This window comes from Ptychodera flava, chromosome 13 (genome assembly GCF_041260155.1).
Source record: "Ptychodera flava strain L36383 chromosome 13, AS_Pfla_20210202, whole genome shotgun sequence".
Classification (NCBI taxonomy): domain Eukaryota; kingdom Metazoa; phylum Hemichordata; class Enteropneusta; family Ptychoderidae; genus Ptychodera; species Ptychodera flava.
In genome coordinates, this window is record NC_091940.1 from 191,956 (window position 1) to 216,145 (window position 24,190).

Consider the following 24,190-nt stretch of genomic DNA (forward strand, 5'->3'; position numbering starts at 1 on the left):
ACGTTCAGTTGGATGACGAGTATACGGCGTGTTTTGCTCGCGACGTGTTTCACGTTTTTCTGTCAAAGAAGCGATGATTGATGGGCATATTTCACTTTCATCGTCAAGGTTGTCGGGGACTTTACCATTATAGTACTTGCGCAGGATTTCTGTTTCCGCATTGACAATCACCTGTCTTACACGGCCGTATTTTAGATATTTTTCTGGGTCGCTGTTGATCAAGTGTGACGATATTTTGCTTTCGAAACTGTTTCTCATTGACTCTGCTGTCTTCTCTTTCACTTCCAGTTCTGTTTGTAAACATTTCAGTTCACCTTCAGCTTTTTGCTTCAGCTGTGCTAGACTTGAAAGCTCCCTTTTGCTATCCGCATGGAGATCAATTTCGCCACAAACTACTACACTGTCACGATTTTTTGCGATTTTTTTGGACACTTCGCCTTTGTGTGACCCGCTCTCATATGACAGTTGTGGCACAGTTTCAACGTTGTATCCTTGAAAACATCAGGAATAAACAATTTTTCCTTGGCATGGTATTTACATGTATCGCTCAAAGCTTTTACTGCTCTTGCTTTTTCTTCTACCTGAAGTCTTTTCCGTCGAAGGTCCAGATCGATTGGACTTTGATACACCTTTGGACGTTTGTTTTCAGGCTGACTCAGGTCACCCGTACGAACGCTGTATGTCAGGGTACGTCTTGTCGGAGTGACACTACTTACGTCTTCAGTCAGAGACCCTGCAGTAGAATTATTTTGTCTTGCAAGTCTTACCGCGGGTGATGTTCCCTCTTCAACCCGTACATTGATTGTGGGGACGTTACCATGTCGAGAACAGGAACAATGACGCAGAAAACGATGGAAGCTCCGATTACACAAATCGACAAAGGTACCTTCGATATCCTTGTAGCTGATGCGCAGAACAGAAAGTCGGGTTATATACGGTACCTCCTGCTGGATAAACTTGGTGAAAGCAATATAGTCCATTTCATGCAAATCGTTGTACCGAATCTCTGTTACTGTACATCGCTCTTTGTTGTAATAATCATAGTGAATCTTCACATCTACAAGCTCAAATAGTGATGAGATCAACACTTTCGATAGCGCCATTGTCAAGCGTCGGAAGGGAGTACTGATATTTTTCCCGCCTCGCCCCAGTGCACAATTTGCTAAATTTGCAACATTTTGCCATTCCAATTTATTTTGTATATCGGTGGGGTTGCGTCTTATACGTGAACTGGTCTATACGAGTGATGCTTTGGCAAGTTTGTTCCATTTAAGATTTCTAAATATTGCAAAAGTCTGGCGGATCACTCCTCCAAGGAATATCGTGTAACTTTTATTTTAATGTGAAAGTACGTTAATCTCAGAACTCAGTCAATCTGGGCTTTCATCCCTCTTTTCATAATCGTCTGTTCAAGATAAACTCACCCGCCAAATCCTTCGTAGAAAATAACCAAACATACAATGCCAAAATAAATTTGTCAGTCCATCGGTAAACATGGAAGCCACAAGAGTGAACAGAGCAGGTAGAGAGTGGGAAATTGGGAAAGCCCTTAGTAAAGATCTAAGAAGACTGATAATTTTAGAACTCGTGGAAAGTGGAGCGAATGAAGAAAACAGAAATATTCCGCATGGCCTAATATCAAATATTGCTCGAAAGTTTCAAGTTTCGCCCTCTTCAGTAACAAACGTATGGATTAGGTACTGCGAAAGTTTGTCGACCGACAGGAAAAAGGGAGCGGATGGTCGGCAATGAAAACTTACCACCGATGAAGAAATATACATTGAGTATTTGAAGCGAGAAACACCGTCAATCTCACATGAAGAAATTCAGCAGAAACTGACTGAATTTTCGCAAGCAGAGGTTTCATTATCAACTATCTGTCGGACGGTCAGAAATCGTTTATTGGATCTAAATGGACTTGGAAGAAGATGACAAGAGTTGCTACAGAGCGTCTCACTGAACGAAATATAGTGTACACCCAAATGTACATTAATGCTCTGTACCAAGTCGACGTGTTTCGCGTCAAATTTATGGACGAAAGCGGCTTCAGCTTTCCAAGCGTGAGCAACAGGAATTACGGGCATGCCCCCAGTGGAAGTCCTGCAGTTCAAGTTCAGCGGTATGCGAAAGAGCCGAATTATACTCTAAATTTGCTCGTTAGCGCACATGGCATATGCCATGCCAATGTTGTCCATGGCCCGTCAAATACTGATACATATTTACAATTTTTTAACGAAGTAGCAAACACCGTCATGGAAGATGGGTCTCCAGGGTTGGGGTTGCAGGTGATATTGTTGTCGTTGACAATTGCCCGGTGCATCATAATAACGGCGGTCGGATTCTATCTGAATTCTTAGACAATATGGGTGTAGAGTATATTTTTACACCAACTTATTCTCCGGATTTTAATGCAGCAGAATATGTATTTGAACATCTCAAGATTATTTTCAAGCAGCCTCTGTACAGAAGACTTGCGGAGGAAAATAAAGCTTATGCGATCTTGAGAGCTACCGATGCTGTTACTGCTGCTCAGTGTTATGGATTTTACAGGCAACTTGGGTATCTCAACACTTGAAAATTTAACCATTTACATTGATATGATGCTGTCTGTTGAGGACAACAGAGTGCCTTTGGTTTTCAGTCTTCATATATTATTATTATACTTTATTGTCCTAAAAAAAAGGATAATCACCTTACAGCTCAGAGGATAGAAATAACAACCAGACAGACATATAAAAACAAAAACAAATCAAACACAGACTAAGTCAGCAAACACACGAAAAAATACACTTCAGATATTGAGTCTCTTGATGGCTGTTGGAACAAAGCTCTTGCTGAACCTTAATTTGTTACATTTCAAGCAGCGAAATCTCCTTCCTGAAGGCAATAATTCAAACGAGGAATACAAAGGATGCTTTACGTCAGTAGTGATCGCTCGTGCTTTGCGCAGTATTGCATTATCTGTGAGCACTGAAAGGGACGGAGTGGGTCTACCAATTATCTTAGCGGCTGTTTGCGAGATTTTTAACAACTTATTGCGATTTACGGTAGAGAGCAACGAAAAGTAGCAGACATTGCAGTAAGTCAGAAGTGGTTCAATAATACTCCCATATAGTAAGAGTAACAGATGTGAATCCACATCAAAGGAACGCAGCCTCCTATAAGCACGTGCAACCTCTGCTGACATTTCTTTTGAAGGGCTGTTGTACGATGACTAAATGAAAGTTTACTGTCAAGAATTACGCCAAGGTACTTGAAAAAGGTCACCTGTTCAACAGGTTCTCCGTCAATACAAATTGGGTCATTTTGGTCAGGAACCTGACGAAAGTCGATTGTAAGCTCTTTCGTCTTTGATACATTTAGCTCTAAAAAATTCGAGCTACACCAATCAGAAAAATGTTTAACCGAATTTATGTAATCAAGTTTTGAGTTTAAATCACTGAGGAGAGCAAGTACAGCTGCATCATCTGAAAATTTGAACGTGGGGCCCAGGGGCACCGACGTCCTTTGTACCTCCTCACTGTTTATTAATTGCCATAAATGTGAAATTTGGCAAAAAGTCAAATTGTTTTGACATAAATGAAAGTTATTTGAACTGGTTGGTTACCGCTCCAGCATAAGTTCAAGTGTGGATTTTAAGTATCAACAACCTTGATATGAACCATTGACTAAAAAACATTTGCTTGTTACACTCACCACACTTGTACTTAGTATTTGGAGTGTACACCTATCTACAATACAACGATAAAAAGTTTGGACTCTGTAGGTCAACAGTGCATCTTTAATGTATGAGACTAAATAAGCTTACCCCTCAAGTATGTATAGGCCAAAAACAATATTTAATTTTGAATTGTGTAGTGCAGGGAAGGACATACAATATGGTGAAAAGCAAACTAAATATAAAAACTGAATATACAATTATATGGAAATGTTGTTTTACAGTCATGAGTATCTGGTGTGTGCCGAGAGACAAATATTAAAATTGGACAGTATCATCCTGACCACAGTTTGTCTGACTGGTTGTTTCCTTCTGATTTTCTGACACGGTGATAGGTACAAAATATTATGCTATTCACGATAGTTATACAACATAGCTTGCATTTTGTTCACAGTAGAACTGAGTTTTACATGTAAGATAACTTTCTCGTAAACTGTAAATTCTGGCTTCTGGCAGCTCAAACGTCGCAATACTACATTTTTTGATATGATATGGCGTGATTTGCACACATGCAATGAAAGTCTATATATTCATAGTATGAGAGTCTACTGTACATTAAAGCATAGTGATGACAGTTGACAACTACATGCATGCCAGTGCACGATTTCAAAGTAGCCAGGAGGAAATTCTAATGGTCTTTTAGTGGAAATATAGGTATTAAACGACAGTGAAACAAACAACATTAGTTATCGTGACCTTGCTAAAGTGCAATCTCGGATCATGTATGATCTGATGATCATGCCAAATTACCATGTCGGATTATGCCGTGATTCTGAAGTGCGCGTAAATCGGTCAACATAAGCACACACTGTCTCTAGCGATCGAAGTCAACAATGATGTCAAAATCCATGCACAACTGTCGAAATTACCCAAAATAAGCAACAGAAAACTAAAAGTTATCGCTGTGTCGAAAGGACAGTACATCAACATAAAAGACGCTAGTTTGTTATGACATGGAGGTAGAAGGACAGAGCGTTCCCTCGTCTCACCCAGCTATTAGTAGGGGCCGCCAGTGGGATTGCCTCGCTAAAGCAATGGATTCGCCGGTACTGGGGAGTACCGAGTACGGAGGCCATCATTCTTCAGTCTATCGAAGGAGCGTTTCGTGCCAAAAAATACATGACAGCAACAAAAGTACCATCACTGTGAACTTCATATTTACAAAACACCATCAAATAAACTCTAAAAACTTTAAAACGTCAAAATTCGCACAAGACCGAGGAACAAAGTCCTTGCAAAACAACGCTAACTTGTTATATGCGCACGCGCATATTAAGGGGAGACCCATTTGATTTCGGGGGGGTACGCAGGAAGTGGGTATGGGAACTTTTTTTTTGTCAGAGAGACAGCATTTTTTTATTTCAACTGTCAGACCTGCATCAATTTTTTTATCAAATGGAGTAGCAGTGCAATTTTTCAAATTTAAGCCAGTGTTTCACATATCACAGGATGGTTTTATATATTCATTTTACATTGAACAAACGAAAACAAAATGGAAAGTCTAGTATATGTACAACTTTAAATTATAGAACACGTTTTTGGCAAATCAACTGTGATCAGTACTATACCTGCTTTTCTTTAAAACAGTCAATTCCTTTTAAGTTCTCAGGGGAGATGTTATCTTTTGTGGTCGGAGAAACAAGGCTCACACATTGTATTTCATTATATTTGTTGTTGCTCAATTTTTCATAGTCAACTTGTAATCTTTCTAACATATTCATATTGAGAGAATAATGTATTGGTTTTAACACTAGTTTATTGACTCCTGTCTTGTGTTTTAAATTGTCACAATTTACAGAAGTCAAATAGTCCCATATAGATATTGCCTGTACCATTGAGATATTACAACAGAAATCCTGAAATATGATTTCTTGGGTCAGAAAAGGGAAGGAAAACATATAGTGCACTGAGGCGTAAAGTAGTGAATGCTTATATCATAAGTGCTGGAAAAAAAAACATAAGAATTGCTTGTGGTAAAAACATTTGCGCTGCCTATGGCAGCATGCTAGCAAACAATACATGAGAATGAAGTTTCCAAACTTTTGCTCTTTTCAACTGCATTGTGACAGTTCCATTTTTATTTCTGTCTGTTATGAGAATTTTTTTTTCTCAAGCCATTACAGGCTTAATTTTTTTCTTTTATTTCACCTGGTGACATTTTTTTTTCTCAAAATCCTCCATACCTCCCCCCCCCAGAAATCAAGTGGTTCTCCCCTAAGTGAGTGGATTACTTCCTCAGTAGAACTGATATGCCTGCCAGTACCGGTGTTTATCGCCTACGGAGGCCATCATTCTTCAGTCGATCAAAGGCGCCTTTCGTACCAAAAAATACATGACAGCCGCAAAAGTGCATCACTGTCAACTTCATAACTATAGAACATATTGAAATACGCAGTGAAACGTTAACAACGTAAAAAATGTGCCCAGACCGAGAAACAAGATGGCGTCCAATTCAATTAGACACAGATTTTGTCCTAAAGTTCTGCGCATGCGCAGACGGTAGCTTTAACGAAAGCGAGTCAAAATAAAGTAAATATAAAATAAAAATGGATAAAAATATTGTTTAAAAATAATACAAGGCATGTATCACCAAATTTTGAACATTTCTGACGGCATTTCAACTATACGAACACCTATGCCAAACATCACAATAATCAAATCAGTGGTTTTGAGGAAAAATTGAAAATAGTGGTTTTCACAAAAAAGCTAAATAAGTGACTTTAAAATGATTCAATCAAAAAAAGAAAAAAGACCGTTTGAGATACATGCCCAAGTGACCACAAGACCAAATTTCAGAAAAAGTTACTGAAGCGTTTCTGAGATACCTGCTTCCACAGCATACGGCCCACTATGTTGGGCATATTGGGCTGCGCCATCACATTAGTACCTTGTGCCCACAGGGCACAAAGTACTAAACATGGGGCCCGGGGGCACCGACGTCCTTTGTACCTCCTTACTGATTATTATTTGCCATAAATGTGAAATTTGGCAAAAAGTCAAATTGTTTGGACATAAATGAAAGTTATTTGAACTGGTTGGTTACCGCTCCAGCATAAGTTCAAGTGTGGATTCTAAGTATCAACAACCCTGATATGAAAGTGAATTAAGAATTAGAGATGGGACTCAATAGGATCAACAATATCTAAAACAGGAAACGGTGAACTTATATAATACAGAAGGGGCGAAAATTTAGCCAATGGCTAATCTAAACCAAATTACTTAAACTGGACTGTTGGCATTGATTACACATGTATTTATTGTCCATCATATAGAAAATAAATTTGGGCCATTGACTAAAAAACATTTGCTTGTTACACTCACCACACTTGTACTTAGTATTTGGAGTGTACACCTATCTACAATACAATGATAAAAAGTTTGGACTCTATAGGTCAACAGTGCATCTTTAATGTGTGAGACTAAATAAGCTTACCCCTCAAGTATGTATAGGCCAAAGACAATTTTAATTTTGAATTATGTAGTGCAGGGAAGGACATACAATATGGTGAAAAGCAAATTAAATATAAAAACTGAATATACAATTATATGGAAATGTTGTTTTACAGTCATGAGTATCTGGTGTGTGCCGAGAGACAAATATTAAAATTGGACAGTATCATCCTGACCACAGTTTGTCTGACTGGTTGTTCCTTCTGATTTTCTGACACGGTGATGGGTACAAAATATTATGCTATTCACGATAGTTATACAACATGGCTTGATTTTGTTCACAGTAGAACTGAGTTTTACATGTAAGATAACTTTCTCGTAAACTGTAAATTCTGGCTTCTGGCAGCTCAAACGTCGCTATACTACATTTTTGATATGATATGGAGTGACTTCCACACATATGCAATATGCAGTGACAATCGATATGTTCATAGTATATAGTCTACTACATTCAAGCATAGTGATGTTGACAACTACATGCATGCCAGTGCACGATTTCAAAGTAGCAAGGATGAAATTCTAATGGTCTTTTAGTGGAAATATAGGTATTAAACGACAGTGAAACAAACAACATTAGTTATCGTGACCTTGCTTAAGTGCAATCTCGGATCATGTATGATCTGATGATCATGCCAATTTATACCATGTCGGATTATGCCGTGATTCTGAAGTGCGCGTACTTCCTTAGTAAATCGGTCAACATCCCTGCGTACGATGCTGTGTGTTCCGCTACAGCTAATCGCCTCGCTCACCCTACGTACGGGTATTTGCAGGGCTGTGGTGAGCGGGGCGATTAGCTGTAGTGGAACACACAGCACTGTAAATGTAATAGCGATCGGAGTCAACAATGATGTCAAAATCATGCACAACTGTCGAAATTACCCAAAATAAGCAACAGAAAACTAAAAGTTATGGCTACGTCGAAAGGACAGTACATCAACATAAAACGACGCTAGTTTGTTATGACATGGAGGTAGAAGGACAGAGCGTTCCCTCGCTCTCACCCAGCTATTAGTACGGGCCCCGGTGGGATTGCTCGCTGAAGCAATGGTACTGGGGAGTACCGAGTACGGAGGCCATCATTCTTCAGTCTATTGAAGGAGCGTTTCGTGACAAAAACTACATGACAGCAACAAAAGTACCATCACTGTGAACTCCATATTTACAAAACATCATCAAATACACGCTAAAAAAACCCAAAAAACGTCAAGATTCGCCCAGACGCGAGAAACAAGATGGCGTAAGTCCTTGCAAAACGTTAAACAATGCTAACTTGTTATATGCGCATGCGCATATTAAGGGGTGACCCATTTGATTTCGGGGGGGTATGCAGGAAGTGGGTATGGGAACTTTTTTTGGTCAGAGAGACAGCATTTTTTTTATTTCTACTGTAGACCTGCATCAATTTTTTTTTTCAAATGGAGTAGCAGTGAATTTTCAAATTTAAGCCACTGTTTCACATATCACAGGATGGTTTTATGTATTCATTTTACATTCCAACAAATGAAAACAAAATGGAAAGTCTAGTATATATACAACTTTCAATTGTAGAACACTTTTTTTTGCAAATCAACTGTGATCATTACTATACCTGCTTTTCTTTAAAATAGTCGATTCCTTTTAAGTTCTCAGGGGGGGGGATGTTATCTTTTGTGGTCAGAGAAACAAGGCTCACACATTGTATTTCTTTATATTTGTTGTTCCTCAATTTTTCATTGTCAACTTGTAATCTTTCTAATATATTTATATTGAGAGAATAATGTATTGGTTTTAACACTAGTTTATTGACTCCTGTCTTGTGTTTTAAATTTTCACAATTTACAGAAGTCAAATAGTCCCATCTAGATATTGCCTATACCATTGAGACATTGCAACAGAAATCCTGAAATATGATTTTTTGGGTCAGAAAAGGGAAGGGAAACATCGAGTGCACTGAGGTGTAAAGTAGTGAATGCTTATATCGTAAGCGCTGGGAAAAAAAAACACATAAGAATTGCTTGTGGTAAAAACATTTGCGCTGCCTATGGCAGCATGCCAGCAAAGAATACATGAGGATGAAGTTTCCAAAATTTTGCTCATTTCAACTGCATTGTGACAATTCCTTTTTTATTTCTGTCTGTTATGAGAATTTTTTTTTTCTCAAGCCATTACAGGCTTAATTTTTTTCTTTTATTTCACCTGGTGACATTTTTTTCTCAAAATCCTCCATACCCCCCCCCCCCCCGGAATCATGTGGTTCTCCCTAAGTGAGCCGCTGACCTATACGGGCCAGTGGATTGCTTCCTCAGTAGAACTGATATGCCTGCCGGTACCGGTGTTTTCGCCTACGGAGGCCATCATTCTTCAGTCGATCAAAGGCGCCTTTCGTACCAAAAAATACACGACAGCCGCAAAAGTGCATCACTGTCAACTTCATAACTATAGAACATGTTGAAACACACAGTGAAACGTTCACGACGTAAAAGATGTACCCACCCGAGAAACAAGATGGCGTCCGATTCGATTCTTCAACTCAGAATTGTCCTAGAGTTGTGCGCATGCGCAGACGGTAGCTTTAACGGAAAGCGAGGCAAAATCAAGTAAATATAAAATAAAATGGATAAAAATATTGTTTAAAAATAATACAAGGCATGTATCACCAAATTTTGAACATTTCTGACGGCATTGCAACTATACGAACACCCATGCCAAATATCACAATAATCAAATCAGTGGTTTTGAGGAAAATTGAAAATAGTGGTTTTCAGAAAAAAGCTAAAAAAGTGACTTTAAAATGATTCAATCAAAAAAAGAAAAAAGACCGTTTGAGATACATGCCCAAGTGACCACAAGACCAAATTTCAGAAAAAGTTACTGAAGCGTTTCTGAGATACCTGCTTCCACAGCATACGGCCCACTGTATGCAACATCAGAGGCCGCGTCATCACATTAGTACCTTTGTGCCCACAGGGCACAAAGTACTAAAAAATTGTATTGCTAAGTTATCCCTATATACCAAAAATCAGACCTCTAGCTCTATTGGCTCGCTCAAAATTAGATTTGCGTATAATTGATGAGGTACAATATGTGGTGTCATAAGGTGTCCCATCATACCATATATGAAGGGTGTAGCACTTGTGGTTACTGAGATATGGACAAGTATGTATATTTGAGGTCAAAGGTCCATGAGGTCACGTGACATTTTGTCAAATATCTGAGATATCTGCGTGAACTGATGGACAAACGGACGGACATGACCCAATCTATAAGCCCCCTGGACTTCATCCTTATGGACTAAAAACTGTGTCACTGCATCCTTTTTTTTCAATATGAATACGATGAGAAACTAAATTTTTATTTTGCTTGGCCTTATACATGGGAGTCTATGGACGTGTAAACTAAAAAGTCCTCTAACACGGCCAAATCTGATCGCATTGTGAAACAAATCGATGTGCATCTGTATGGGGTAGGGTACTATCCTTGTGCAAAGTTTGAAAAGTGCAAAGTGGTTCTGTCTGTGGCCTCTCAGCTAGGCGACAGATGCCGTATGTTGTGGGTTTGAATCCAATTGAAAACTAGCCGTATTTGAAAGAAATTGACCAGGCCATGTCTGAGATATCTGCGTGAACGGACGCACGCACGCATGGACGCACGCATGCACGGACATGACCAAACCTATAAGTCCCCCTGGACGGTGTCTGTGGGGACTAAAAACTCACCTCAAATTTGGTAAGAACATTTTATAGTGTAAAAGACAAGCTTGTAATGCCGCTGTGAGGGGTGAACTAGGACAATTTCCACTTCTACTTGAGATCAAACTTAATATTGTTTAATATTGGCTTCATATTGTAGAACTCCCACATTGTAATCTTGCTTAAGAAGCTTTTCTGGAGCAAATGGTAAACAACATTAACAACAGATCCTGGTTTAACTGTTTAAGTGCTTTAATTAAAGAATGAAAATGGAATGGACTTTCTCCTTGATAAAGCTCCATCACTTAAACACCACAAAGTTATAACTGGATTAATTAAAACAAATTTAACGAACAATTATGAAGTCTTTTGGAAAAATTTGATCACTGATGAAAATAGTAAACTAAGAATGTACGGCAAAATAAAACATCATTTTAGATTAGAACCCTACTTAACACAGTTACAAGGTGAGAAAAGAAAATTACTCACCAAACTTCCCATTAGCAATCATGATCTAGCAATTGAAAAAGGGAGGCACACTGTTCCAAAAACCCCAATTACTGAAAGATACTGCAATCAGTGTAACACCAACAGTATTGAAGATGAAACACACTGTTTATTAGCCTGTCAGAAATACAAAGTCCAAAGAAAGAACTCTTTCAGTAAAATCAATTTCCCAAACAATACAACTGATAATCAGCTTATTTCTCTACTAACAAAACAAGAGTTATCTTTTAATAAACAACTTGCAGATTATATTTTTACTTTATATAATCAAAGAAATACCTAGTTATATTTATTATTAGCTAATAATATTATACTGTAATACTTTATTGAAGAAAATTTGAACTTATTTTTGTATCACACTTTTATTGCCACAAATGTGATGTAAATTCTATATTTACAAGCAAGCAATAAAATATTATTATTATTATTATTATTATTATATATTATTATTGTTAGTCCCCACGGACGAAGTCCGGCGGGAGACTTATAGATGGGTCCCGTCTGTGCGTCCGTCCGTCCGTCCGTCCGTCCGTCCGTCCGTCCGTCCGTCCGTCCGTCCGTCATCAACAGTTTCTCAGACACTGCTTAACCAATTTCGTTCAAACTTGGCACAAAGGCATAGCACTATGACCTACAGATGCACGTCGATTTATTTTGTGATACGATCGAATTTGCCGCGAGGCGGCCATTTTTGTTGCGATTTTTCATGTCTTTGGACCATAACTCAGACATCCTTGAGCAGATTATGTTCAAACTTGGCACAAAGGCATAACACTATGGCTTTCATATCTATGTCAAATAATTTTGCGATATAATCCAATATGGGCGCGAGGCGGCCATTTTGTTGCGATTTTTCATGTCTTTTGACCGTAACTCAGACATCCTTGAACAGATTCTGTTCAAACTTGGCACAAAGGCATAACACTATGGCCTACATGTGCATGTCAAATAGTTTGCGATACGATCCAATATGGCCGCGAGGCGGCCATTTTGTTTGCGATTTTTCGTGTCTTTGAACCATAACTCAAACATCCTCAAACTGATTCTGTTCAAACTTGGCACAAAGGCATAACACTATGGCCTACACATGCATGTCAAATTATATTGCGATACGATCCAATATGGGCGTGAGCAGCCATTTTGTTGCGATTTTTTCATGTCTATGGACCATAACTCAGACATTCTTGAACCGATTCTGTTCAAATTGGCACAAAAGCAAAACAGTATGCCCTTCATATGAACACCAATTTATTTTGTGAAATGATCCAATATGGCTGACAGGTGGCCATTTTTTTTTGCGATTTTTTCATGTCTTTGAACCGTAACTCAAACATCCTTGAACCGATTTTGTTCAAACTTGGCACAAAGGCAAAGCACGTACTATGGCATGCATATGCATGTATCAATTAACCTTGCGATAGGATCCAATATGGCTGCAGAACTGCCATTTTGTTGGAATTTGCATGTCTTTGAAGCATAATTCAAAGGTCATTACACCCATTTTGTTCAAACTTGGCACAAAGGCAAAGCACATACTATGGCATGCATATGCATGTATCAATTAACCTTGCGATAGGATCCAATATGGCTGCAGAACTGCCATTTTGTTGGAATTTTGCATGTCTTTGAAGCGTAATTCAAAGGTCATTACACCCATTTTGTCCAAACTTTGTTCCAATATGGCTGCCAGATTGTAAATTTTTTTCCAGTATCTCTGCCCGATGGTCTTTTTTGGATTTTTTCATGTCTTTGAGGCTTAATCATATGCAAATATTCCTTAACCAATGTTGTTGAGACTTGGTACAAAGATAAAGTACTATGGCATACATATGCATGTCTACTAATTTTGTGCTATGATCCATATGGTCAAGAGATAGCCATTTGATTTCAATTTTGGTGTGATTTTTTTATGTCTTTGAAACATAAACATAGGTCACTGTCCCTCGATGGACTGATTTTGTTCAAACGTGATACGAAGATAAAATACTATGGCTGCATTCTTGTGCACATTAAATTGTTTCATTATATGATCCGAAATGGCTGATGGCTGATTACAACAACATACCCAATCCCATAGCATTTCGAAAATTCCACCAAACCATGTGTATAGTATGTGCTGTCATGACACTAGAGGCAGTGAGGGCATCGTTATGTGTGATGTAATCAAAAGTTCCTTCAGTGGTCATTACCGGCAGAGATGAGTCATTTATTGAACGTCCTCAGATTACTTATTATGCAAGTCACAGGCCTGATGCACCTGTTGCATCAATGTCATTCCACAGCGACCTAGACCAAAGCTACCTAGACACCACAGATTATAACAAAATGGACAAGCGGGGACTGTGTCATCAACGATGACTTGTTATTACAAGTTTGGGGTTATAAGTACTATATAGAAATCTAATAACAGTTCATTGAAGCTGTGGGAATTCTGAAAAAGAGGTGTTGTTTATTTTAATTTTGTCAATAGGGGTGACTTGTAGTACGTGCAGCACAGAATTATACATCATACTGTACGGAGAGAGGGGGATATCATTAAGCAAAGGGGTAATGCTTGTCAGAAAAGTGACACTAAGCAGTTTAAGCGATACCAGCAGGTATAGACAAGGGGTCCCTTGAAACCGTTCTACAATGAATGCGCAGATACAGCCGCAGGGAATGGGGCGCCTTGAAACCATACGTGTTACGGAACGGGTAACACGTATGTCTAGGGTTGAAGAAGTCAAACGTAATTTCCTATACAATGTCACTTGTTCAAAATATCACTTTTTCCAAATGCAATTGAAAGTGGCTTAGAAAGCAAAATAATATTGAAAATAGGAATTGATGGTTTTCAAACAACAAAAGCGATATTTATGTTAATATAGCCTGTTTCAATGGCAACTATTTAGTGGCCAGAAACTATTTAGTTTTTAACAGAGATTTTCTAGATGCAGGTTTATGGTATGTAAGTGATTTATATGACAACAATGGAAAACTTATTCCTTTTATATCATTCTCATCGTCCCTATCTTCTCTCAGACTTTCATAATAAGTATTGCCAGTAGTAGCAGCTACTTGTATTTTTTTTGCCTTGCTTCATCTGGTTGATATTTATTGTTCTGGCTTTTAGCGTTTACGCACCTAAACTTTGGAATAGTCTGCCAATTGAGCTCCGGATCGTCAAGGAATTTGTTTTATTTAAGAAATCTTTGAAAACTTTTATTTTTCGCGACTGCTACTGCTTATTCTAGACACTGTGATTTTTAAAGTGTATTTTTAATCTTTTTATTTAATTTCTTTCTGAATCGTTTTAATTTGATTGTTACACTTTCATTTTACTATTTTAATTTATTTTTTTAATTTTTACTGTACTGTACAGACCGCTGAGACAGTTTTGTGTAGTGGTCTTTAAACAATAAATTATTATTATAATAATTATAATAAATTATTATTATTTTTATTATCAATAGTTTTGACTTTTGGGTAAAACACGGTGTACCTAAACGGCTTTTTATGCTGTGGGGTGGTATTGTTTCTGTTGTTTCTAAACACAGATATCCTTTAAATCCCACAGCAGTTTCTTTTCAACAAAAAAGAAATATTTTCTTTTCTCGTACGGCTTTTTTAGCGCACGCTAAATTCTATTGTTCTCGATGGTAGATGTATAATAATATACTATATTATATTAATTATTATAGCTTGGGCAATGAGCAAATGCTCTGATGAATAGGGCATATGTTGAAAACCGAGTTTGGGACACAAGAGTTTTTGCAGTGCAGAAGACATGTTCATAATAATACTGCAGGATTTGATAATTATTTGATAATTATGTCTCTGATTTACTCACTGGTGGTAGATGTTATGGACATACTATACATGGATGTCAGCATATAAACTAATAAATAAATATTGTCATCACATCTCTTGCAAACACAAGCTCCCTCATTCTTGTGAGCCAGGGCTCTTTTCTGCTTCACAAACCTGCAAAACTCTTAACACCTGCATGAATAGCTGTAGCTGAAAATAGATTTGTAGTCTAGACGATAGCCCCCTTGTGATTATCATGTGCCAGAGTAAAGGCAAAGAGATGTTCTAATTTCTGGTATATGTCAGTTTACCTTAAAAAGATCAATCTTTTCCTCAAATAGACATCAAATCAGGTCCAATAATCGTTATCATTCAAGGTAAACTGTGAAATTTACCAGGTCCAAGGAACATATAGATGATGACAAAGGCAATGGGGTCATCTTGAACCACAAAATAGTGGTGGTACCAGGTGTCCGGAATGGGTAAGCGTACCCTGCCAGCTAGCCGCACCCGTCAAGATTGACCCAAAGCGACAAATTCATTGTTATTTGGTGAATTCACCAAATTACTTTTGTGAGTCAAAATTTGGTATGCTGTCACTCATCATTTGAGAAACAGACAGGTCATATTTTGATACAACATCTCCGTATCTACCGTAGAACTTCTTAAATGATTTCACTAATCTACTATCTGAGAATCCTTGCCTCACTAACTTTTGAGCTAATAGGCTGTGTCTAACTCGAAAGTCTTCATATGAATGGCATGCTCTACTATATCTGAGGAGTTGTGAAATATACACACCATAAGCTGGAGATGATGGTATATTGCTCGACAAAAAGGGAAAGTTTATGATTTCAAAATTGAAATCGTCTCTTTTGTCATACAGCTTAGTATATAGTGTATTATGTCTAATTTCAAACAATACATCTAGGTATAATGCGGAGTCCACACTTTCAGTTGTTTCTTTTATTTCTAAATCATCTGGGTAGATGTGGTGTAGATAATTGGATATACCAGGATTGTTTAAACTGATGAGATCATCAATATATCTGTGGGTGTTGTTAAATCGCTTGGCAATCCTTTTACACCCAGATTTCTGAAGTGATTGCATGAACTCCGCTTCATACGAATACAAAAATAAGTCTGCAAGAAGTGGGGCGCAGTTTGTGCCCATGGGAATGCCTATGGTTTGCCTGAATGTCATGCCAGCAAACTTGATAAATATGTTGTCAATTAGGAAATATAGCATTTGAATCACCTCAACATCACTGTATTTGAGTTTGGCATCACTGTTGTTGGTGAAATAGCCTAAGTTGCGCTTGATGGCAATGTATTCATACCTACGACTACCATTCTTGTAAAAGAAGGCTTCTTCACGAGAGATGATAGTCTGTCTTTAAGTTTGTTATGTGGGATGGTTGTGTACAACGTTGAAAAATCAAATGTGTGGATTGAATTGTACCTGTGTTTGTTATTTTGTAAAATATGTAACAATTCTTTGGAGTTCTTTAATATCCACATTTGATTGACCCCACTAGTTTCATAAATTTTGTCACAATACCGTACCAAACCAGATTTAATGGTTGATAAAATGATGGTTAAAAGTTGTGACAAGCGTTTTGTTGTACACTTACTGGAACCAGCTATGAAACGTTGTTAATAGGGATTCTTATGGATCTTAGGAATCCAATATAGATTAGGTAATACCTTGTCATCTTGCGCTAACTCGATGCCAAACTCACTCAAAACTGTTGAATGGTTCTGCAATATTTCCTCTTCAGATAAGGTTGAAAGAGAGTTGTTGTGCTACTCTCATCATCTGAGTTAATCTGAAGTTCGTTCTTTAAACATTGAATGTAATATTGCCTGCAGACAAAAATGATGTTGTTTGATGTTTTGTCTGCAGGCACAACAACATATTTATCGTGTAAAGCATCTAGACATTCCCGTACAGAAGGGTCATCGAAGGCAGATGTAGTGTTGATGACAGTGTGTAAAGAACGAAGACGTGAAATGCGAGATTTAACCTTATCACGGACTGTGCGAAGCCAGTCCGAAAGACATCCAACGTCTTCGTCTTCAAGGGCAGCCCACTTCTTAGCATAAGCCTCAGCAGCATCCATGATTAACTTAAAGTTAAAGTTCCAGTTTACTTTGGGTGGCTCTCGATATTTTGGGCCAAACTGGAACAGCTGCCGAAGCTTAGGATGTGGAACTATTTTCATGTCACCTGTTATTATATGACCATGAGGTTTGTAACAGAAGGGAGATGACATACAATCACAAGTACCATCATGAACATTGTTCCTAATATCAATTTCTTTCAAGACCCTATTGTAATTAAACAATTTCCTACCTATGGTCTTAGAATAGGTATAGGACACTATAGGAGGGTCTTGAAATGTAAAATAAGGTGGTACTTTGTCCATAACGTCCTTGTTGTGTAAGATATTGCTGATGTTAATCATGTCAATCCCTTTGTTAACAAACCTCAAGGGGAAAAACAATCTTTGCTGACTGTTGATGCTGACTGTTGTTTGCTGACTGTTGATGCTTGAAGAATTGGGTTTCTCCCTGCAAACTGCAGAGTGGGCATCCCACTACACTTAGTGAAAAAGATGCAAAAGAAAACCAACTAATCTGTGATGCAGTTATTTTCATTATTTCTGTGAGTTCACCATGACAACATCAACTGCACCTTGGTTGTCATGTAGGGTCTGACGTCCCAGAGAGCTTGAGTGCCAACAGACAGCTGAATCTGAGTGTATGCCAAAATAATTTGGCATATGTTTGCCATTTTTCAAGTTGAGAAAAATATTGGTTTTATGAAGGTAATATCTTATCTCCCACACAATAATTTAATCAGATATAAATACATTATACATACTTCTTTCTCTTTGGAAAAACTAAAGAATTTTAGTGTAAGATCCTTCAGCGAGGTTTACTAAATTTGACAATTTTTTGCATCTTTTTTAACAAAAATATTCAAAATAAATGAATGTCAGTTACTGTGGTAAATGTTTCATTTTAGAATAATTTTACTGAAATATCAATTTTTCATACAATTTTCGTAATTATTTGACATTTCAATTTTATTATACTTGATATGAATTCCTTCATGAAAGCCTGTTTTGCTGCATGTTTCTTAATCTCAAGATATTTCAAAAACATTGCTTTTTTCATGATTTTGAAATCATGAAATGCACAGCAGCACATGCAATGTCTGCCTGTATGACCAGCCAGATAACAGAGACTTTACAGAGATTAACACATAAATGGAGTCCAATTTTTCTAGCATCCTTACCAAAATGTTCCACTCTCATACGAAAATTGCAGTTTAATTTTGCTGATTATTAACTAACTTACCGACGAGCAAGTTCAGGACAATGTATGCAATAATGATGTAGAATGAACAAAAGTAGAAGAGGGCTGCACCAAAGTTACCACAATCACTTTCCCAGTAGTTTGGTCCCATTGTACAGTATGGAGGTTGGATCTGTCAATAAAAAACAAGAGTTTACATTTTATGTGCTAAATTTACGTCTATCAAAATTACAGAGAAACATTGATTGTGATTAACAGGTTTCTGCACATGTAAAATCACATTTTTTTAGGTATGCCACAATGACAATCTATAAATGCATACCAACCTTGTAATACAGGTACATGTATTTCCATCAATTTGGCCATTAATGGTCTTTGCATCTTGCATGGGTTGATTAATAATGACCTATGCCTATGTTCATATGTTGACAGACCTCTGCTTAAAGCCCCAACTCCCGTATAAAAGCGCGAGAACCTACGAGAGTGGTCATAATGGTGGGATATTCAAACGTACTCGGTACGCTCTGGACGCCGTCCATAAAAACCGTTAATTTAGAAATCTACCGATTAATTTTTTCTTGGAAATTGAGGGATATGTGTATAAGTATTTGGAGCACAATATACTTGGTTTCTGACGAAATTAAATTTGAAATGACGTCTGGAACCAGAAAAAGGATAAAATATTTGCCGGTAATATCGCCGGTATAACGTTCGATGTTCAGTTTGAATCTGCATGATTGACATGATATGCAAATTGCAAATGAGTCATTAGCGATACGTTGTTTACTTTTTCCGTACGTAGCGTTGATTGTTCAATGTGGAAAAAAAATACTCTGAGCGTACTGACAGATACAAACGCACACACACTGTGTATAATAAATACATGCAAACACATTTGATTCGGTAGTTCTCGTTTTGGAAAATTTGTTGGTCCTGAAAAGGACCGTTTTCATTTATGTTGGCCTACCTGAGCCGTACATTTTACAGACAGGAAGGCCTATACTGTCATTCATGCCCGGCATAAAGTACGTCTGGTATGTTCGGGTTGAGACCACGGACAAGTACCAGCACAAATTCTGGCATGATCTTTCACTTTTTCTACACTGTCTGTATATCTTCTGTCTTCTTTTCAAATTTCAAGTTTTACCCTCTAGTCAACGTACTGTTGAAAGCGCAATCATCGCGATACGATATGCGTAACTATCGCTTAGCTGTTTCCAAAAGTGATATACATTTCTTTCCGATCTAAAGCCGTGCATGCCTATGTAACACTAAGCGAACAAAGTCAAAATTCAAAAAGCAAGTGCCTTCAATGTGCTGACAAAACCGGGATTTTTTTACGCCTGCAATCGCCTTCGGCATATTCGGTCGTCACTGCTGGGTCACTTATGCTGATCTCAGTGATCAGACGTCGAGTTGACAAACGTCGCCGGCGGCAGCTGAGGTCACCGTACTAATCAGTCCCATAAGTTGCACTCAAATGTCCGCGCTCGATCCCCATCACAGCTAGCTCCAATTCATTCCTGGCAAAGAAAGTTCCCGAGGCTACCTCTAGTGCTCATCAGTGACCGCTACCTTCATAAAGCCAGCTGACATAGTGTGATTAGCAGTCTGACTCTGACTACCCCACGCGTTTGTAATGAACTAGTATCGCGACTGCGTGCATGAGAGTGCAGAAGTGCAGTGCACTCGATTTTGGCGGGATCGTTCAAAGTAGCGAAATACTAGAACTCACCATTTTATAAGGAGGGATGAACATTGAAACGAATGCTCCGAGAATTCATGAAATCACTTTATTCTGATTTTATTTTTGGTGATTACATATTAACAGCTTTGATTTCTAAAATAAGTATTTTTCAGAAGCTTTTTGAAATAATCATAAGACAACAAATCGACACCACATTTCATTTCGGTCACCATAAAACTTGTAATCGAAGCCGGAGGAATAGTCGTCGGTACCCTCCCATCCGCGACAGCGCCGAGTTCACGAGACAACGAAATTTTTGAAAAGGTAACTACAACTACCATCCAAGAACTGTGGAAAACTACGTTTTATAATGGAGACACAGCCCTGCCTCGCTGAACTAAGGTCGAATGAGGAAATGATTGTTTGTAAGACAAAAGCTCTACAAAATTTGGTAGACGACTTGGCCGTTGAGCATTGTGGTAAGTGTCCGTCGTCCATTGAAATAACCACACTCGATAAATTTGGACATCTAGTAGGCGAATTTGCTGTTCTTTCAGAACTGTTTTGATTTTTTCCCGTTCTTTCCTGAAATGCGGCATTTCTAGGACGGCGTTTGGACAAAACGGTGCTTCAATCAAGACTCCCTGCAAGAGTGATGTACGCTATGACTGAGCCAAGGAAAACCCCGATAATAGATCCCGTGGCAGAAAAACTACATTTTCTACGATTTCTGCATCGTTTACCCGTATACAAAGATGCGGATAGCTATTGCCACTGTCATGATATGCATTATGTTGAATCATTCAAAAACGCGCTGAATACAATGACAAACGCTTCGTTTTCGGACGAGAAACGTATACCATGAAGCATGAGAACTAAGGAGTGTCGATCGATTGCCTGGCAACGTCATCACGGTTTGTACAAATCCGAAGCGACGCCGCGCCGAACCTCTGCTCCAGTAAGACTTCGAAAAAGTCTATGTTCAAGACAAACCTATTGGGGAAATGAGTGGATGTATCGTATGGAAAGTAAACCGTAAAATTGGGTGAAAATAGTATACGTAAAGTCACCGTGCAGTCAATGTTTACATTATGTGGCGTGCACGTTCTATTTTTGGAGGTGTTCAACCAGCTGTTTTAATTTGCTACTTTTTGTTCACAAAGAAACCATATTAGTTATGTTTTGCTCCGCCCATTTTTATCGATTTTTCTCGGTAGGGCCCTACCGAGAGTTACCGGTTTAAGTCAATTGATCTGAACATGCATCAAAGACAGAATTCAAGTGACTTAATTTCTTGGATATGCAGAATAAAAACTTTCAATTTGGTGAATCTTTTTATTCAGTTGCAAAGCTACATATTAAAAAATAGCATCAATGACACTAATTTCTCACATTTGGCAAGCCCGAGTGATTGTACATATTATATATATTAGCTTCTATGAAACTTGACTCAAGATGTTAATATTAATGTGCATTTTAACACATTTTGACACACTGTCCATTGAAGTACAAAATGATATGCAACTGTTGCAACAGACACACACACTTATTCAACACCATGCAGCCTAGTACATCATAATAGTGATACAATCTTCCATACCAAAGTAAAGGTATCCTCTTGTAACATTGTATTGCATGGAGTTAATGTAGTCAATATTTGGTCCCTTTACAGTCTTTGGTTGAACAATTGAAGACTTTCATTCTTTACTGCTACCACTATTAACAATGCTGTCACATCTCCATGATATTGGTATGAGCCAAACTGCAACCCAGTTAAACCAGCAATGCAGTATCATAGACAAATGAGGAAGGTTTCCAAACAAACCTATATCTATCAAGGAGTCTATGGCATCAGATATATACATGTTTTAAATCCCTGAAGACCACATTTAAAAGCATCAAACGTGGGATTTGTGTAGAAGCCACAATTTTACCCCACAGACAAATAATTCCATAAATACATTATTTCACAATAATTTGAACAAATCTGACAAAGGCCAACCCTAGGATCATACATATCAAATTTCAAGGCAATGGGACGAGTGCTTTCACAAAAGATTTTTTGACCAAAAATGGGACAAATCCCCAAAAACTACAAACATGAAAATTTAACAAAAAAATGGAAAAAATAGCGTCAATGACACTTTGCTTACATTTGGTTGCATGTGGCAAGCCAGAATGAGTGTATATATGATATTTAACAGACTTAACCCTTTGAACCCTGTAGGCCTGTATACTGGCCTATTTGAGTTTGACTTTATATCCTGAAGGCCGGTATACCGGCCGTGGCGGCTAAACCATTTAACAGCCAATCAAATAGCTTGTTACTACATGTTTCTGGCATCCAAACGTTGTGATGACGTATTGCCGCCATTGTTACCGTCGCTGTGAATTACTTTATCGGACAAAGCTCTTTGAAAATGCCTTGTAGACATGTTACAACTGCACAAGTGCTGCAAGAAGTGTTGAGTTCAGATGAGGGAAGTGAGCAAGGTAACGATTATGGCCATGATATTGATTTTTCCAGTGAGCATTCTAGTGTAAACGGCAATTTCGCCCATGTTGATTCAGCTGCTTCAGATGTTTCAGACGATGATAATTTAGACCCAGCACCTATCAGCAGAGGGTGCAGCCAAGGAGATGGTCGTGGTAGGGAACAGGTTGTGGCAGGGGGCGTGGTAGGGGACGCGGGAGAGGCAGGGGATGTACTGGAGCTCATCAGAGAACCCCTTCCCCCCTGTAGGTTGGAATAGAGATACAGCAGGTTTCAACCCACGACAGTTTATACCCAATGATCCCCCTGGTCCAAGAAATATACCAGATACAACAAGCGACCTAGCGGCCGATATAGCTCCGCTGTGTTTATGTAGAGAATAACTATTTTTGATACATGTTGATGAAGAAGGTGGAAATCTTTGATAGCTCAATGCAGTGGCCAGAAAAAAGTGGCTAAAATAGCTGCAAAAAATCACAATTGAAGATTTCATCATACTTTGAATATATCACATCAGATCATCCCTAAGAACATGTCAACCAAAGCTATCTGATGAGTAGTTTTTTGAGAGTAAAATTTTTTGACCAAAAATGGCAACAATTGCCCTAAAAACAAAAATTGCAGATTTCATCATAATTTCAAAAGATTAAATTTGGTTCATCTATAGAAACCTGTATACCATATTTCAAAGCTGTTAGACCAGTACTTTTTGAGAAACACATTTTTTGACCAAAAATGCAAAAAATTGCCCCAAAAATTCAATATTGCAGATTTCATCATAATTTCAATAAATACTTTTAAGTTCATCTATAGAAACCTGTTATACCAAATTTTAAAGCTATCAGATGAGTAGTTTTGGAAATACACATTTTTTGACCAAAAATGGCAAAAATTGCCCCAAAATTACAAAATTGCAGATTTCATCATAATTTCAATAAATATTATTAAGGTGATCTGTAGAAACCTGTATACCAAATTGCAATGCTATCAGATGACAAGTTTTGGAAATACACATTTTTTGACCAAAAATGGCAAAAATTGCCCCAAAAATACAAAATTAAAGATTTCATCATAATTTCAAATAATATCATTCAGTTTATCTGCAGGAACCTGTATACCAAATTTCAAAGCTATCAGATGAGTAGTTTTGAAAATACACATTTTTTGACCAAAAATGGCAAAAATTGCCCCAAAATTACAAAATTACAGATTTCATAAGAGATTCAATATATATTACTTAGTTCATCTGTAGAAACCTGTATACCAAATTTCAAAACTATCGGACCAGTACTTTTTGAGAAATACATTTTTTGACTAAAAATGGCAAAAATTGCCTTAAAAATGCAAATTTGCATATTTCTCCACAATTTGAAGAAATCTGAAAAAGATCATCCCTAGGGACATATGTATTAAATATCAAAGCTATCTGACTGGTAGTTTTGAAGAAGAAGATTTTTAAAGATCTTTTTACCAAAAATGACAAAAATTGCCTTAAAAATACAAATATGCAAATTTCACCACGATTTGAACAAATCTGACTGAAGTCACCC

At 37.8% G+C, this 24,190-nt stretch overlaps 1 protein-coding gene across 2 annotated transcripts in view; it reads right to left on the reverse strand.

Moving 5' to 3' along the window:
- Positions 1-24,190, reverse strand: part of LOC139148629 (sodium leak channel NALCN-like) — a 548,532-nt gene that overhangs the window by 78,444 nt on the left and 445,898 nt on the right. For both annotated transcript variants that reach the window (XM_070720114.1, XM_070720115.1), the window contains exon 33: positions 18,502-18,631. In XM_070720114.1, the coding sequence (XP_070576215.1) occupies positions 18,502-18,631 (130 nt within the window). The remainder of the gene's footprint in view (positions 1-18,501; positions 18,632-24,190) is intronic.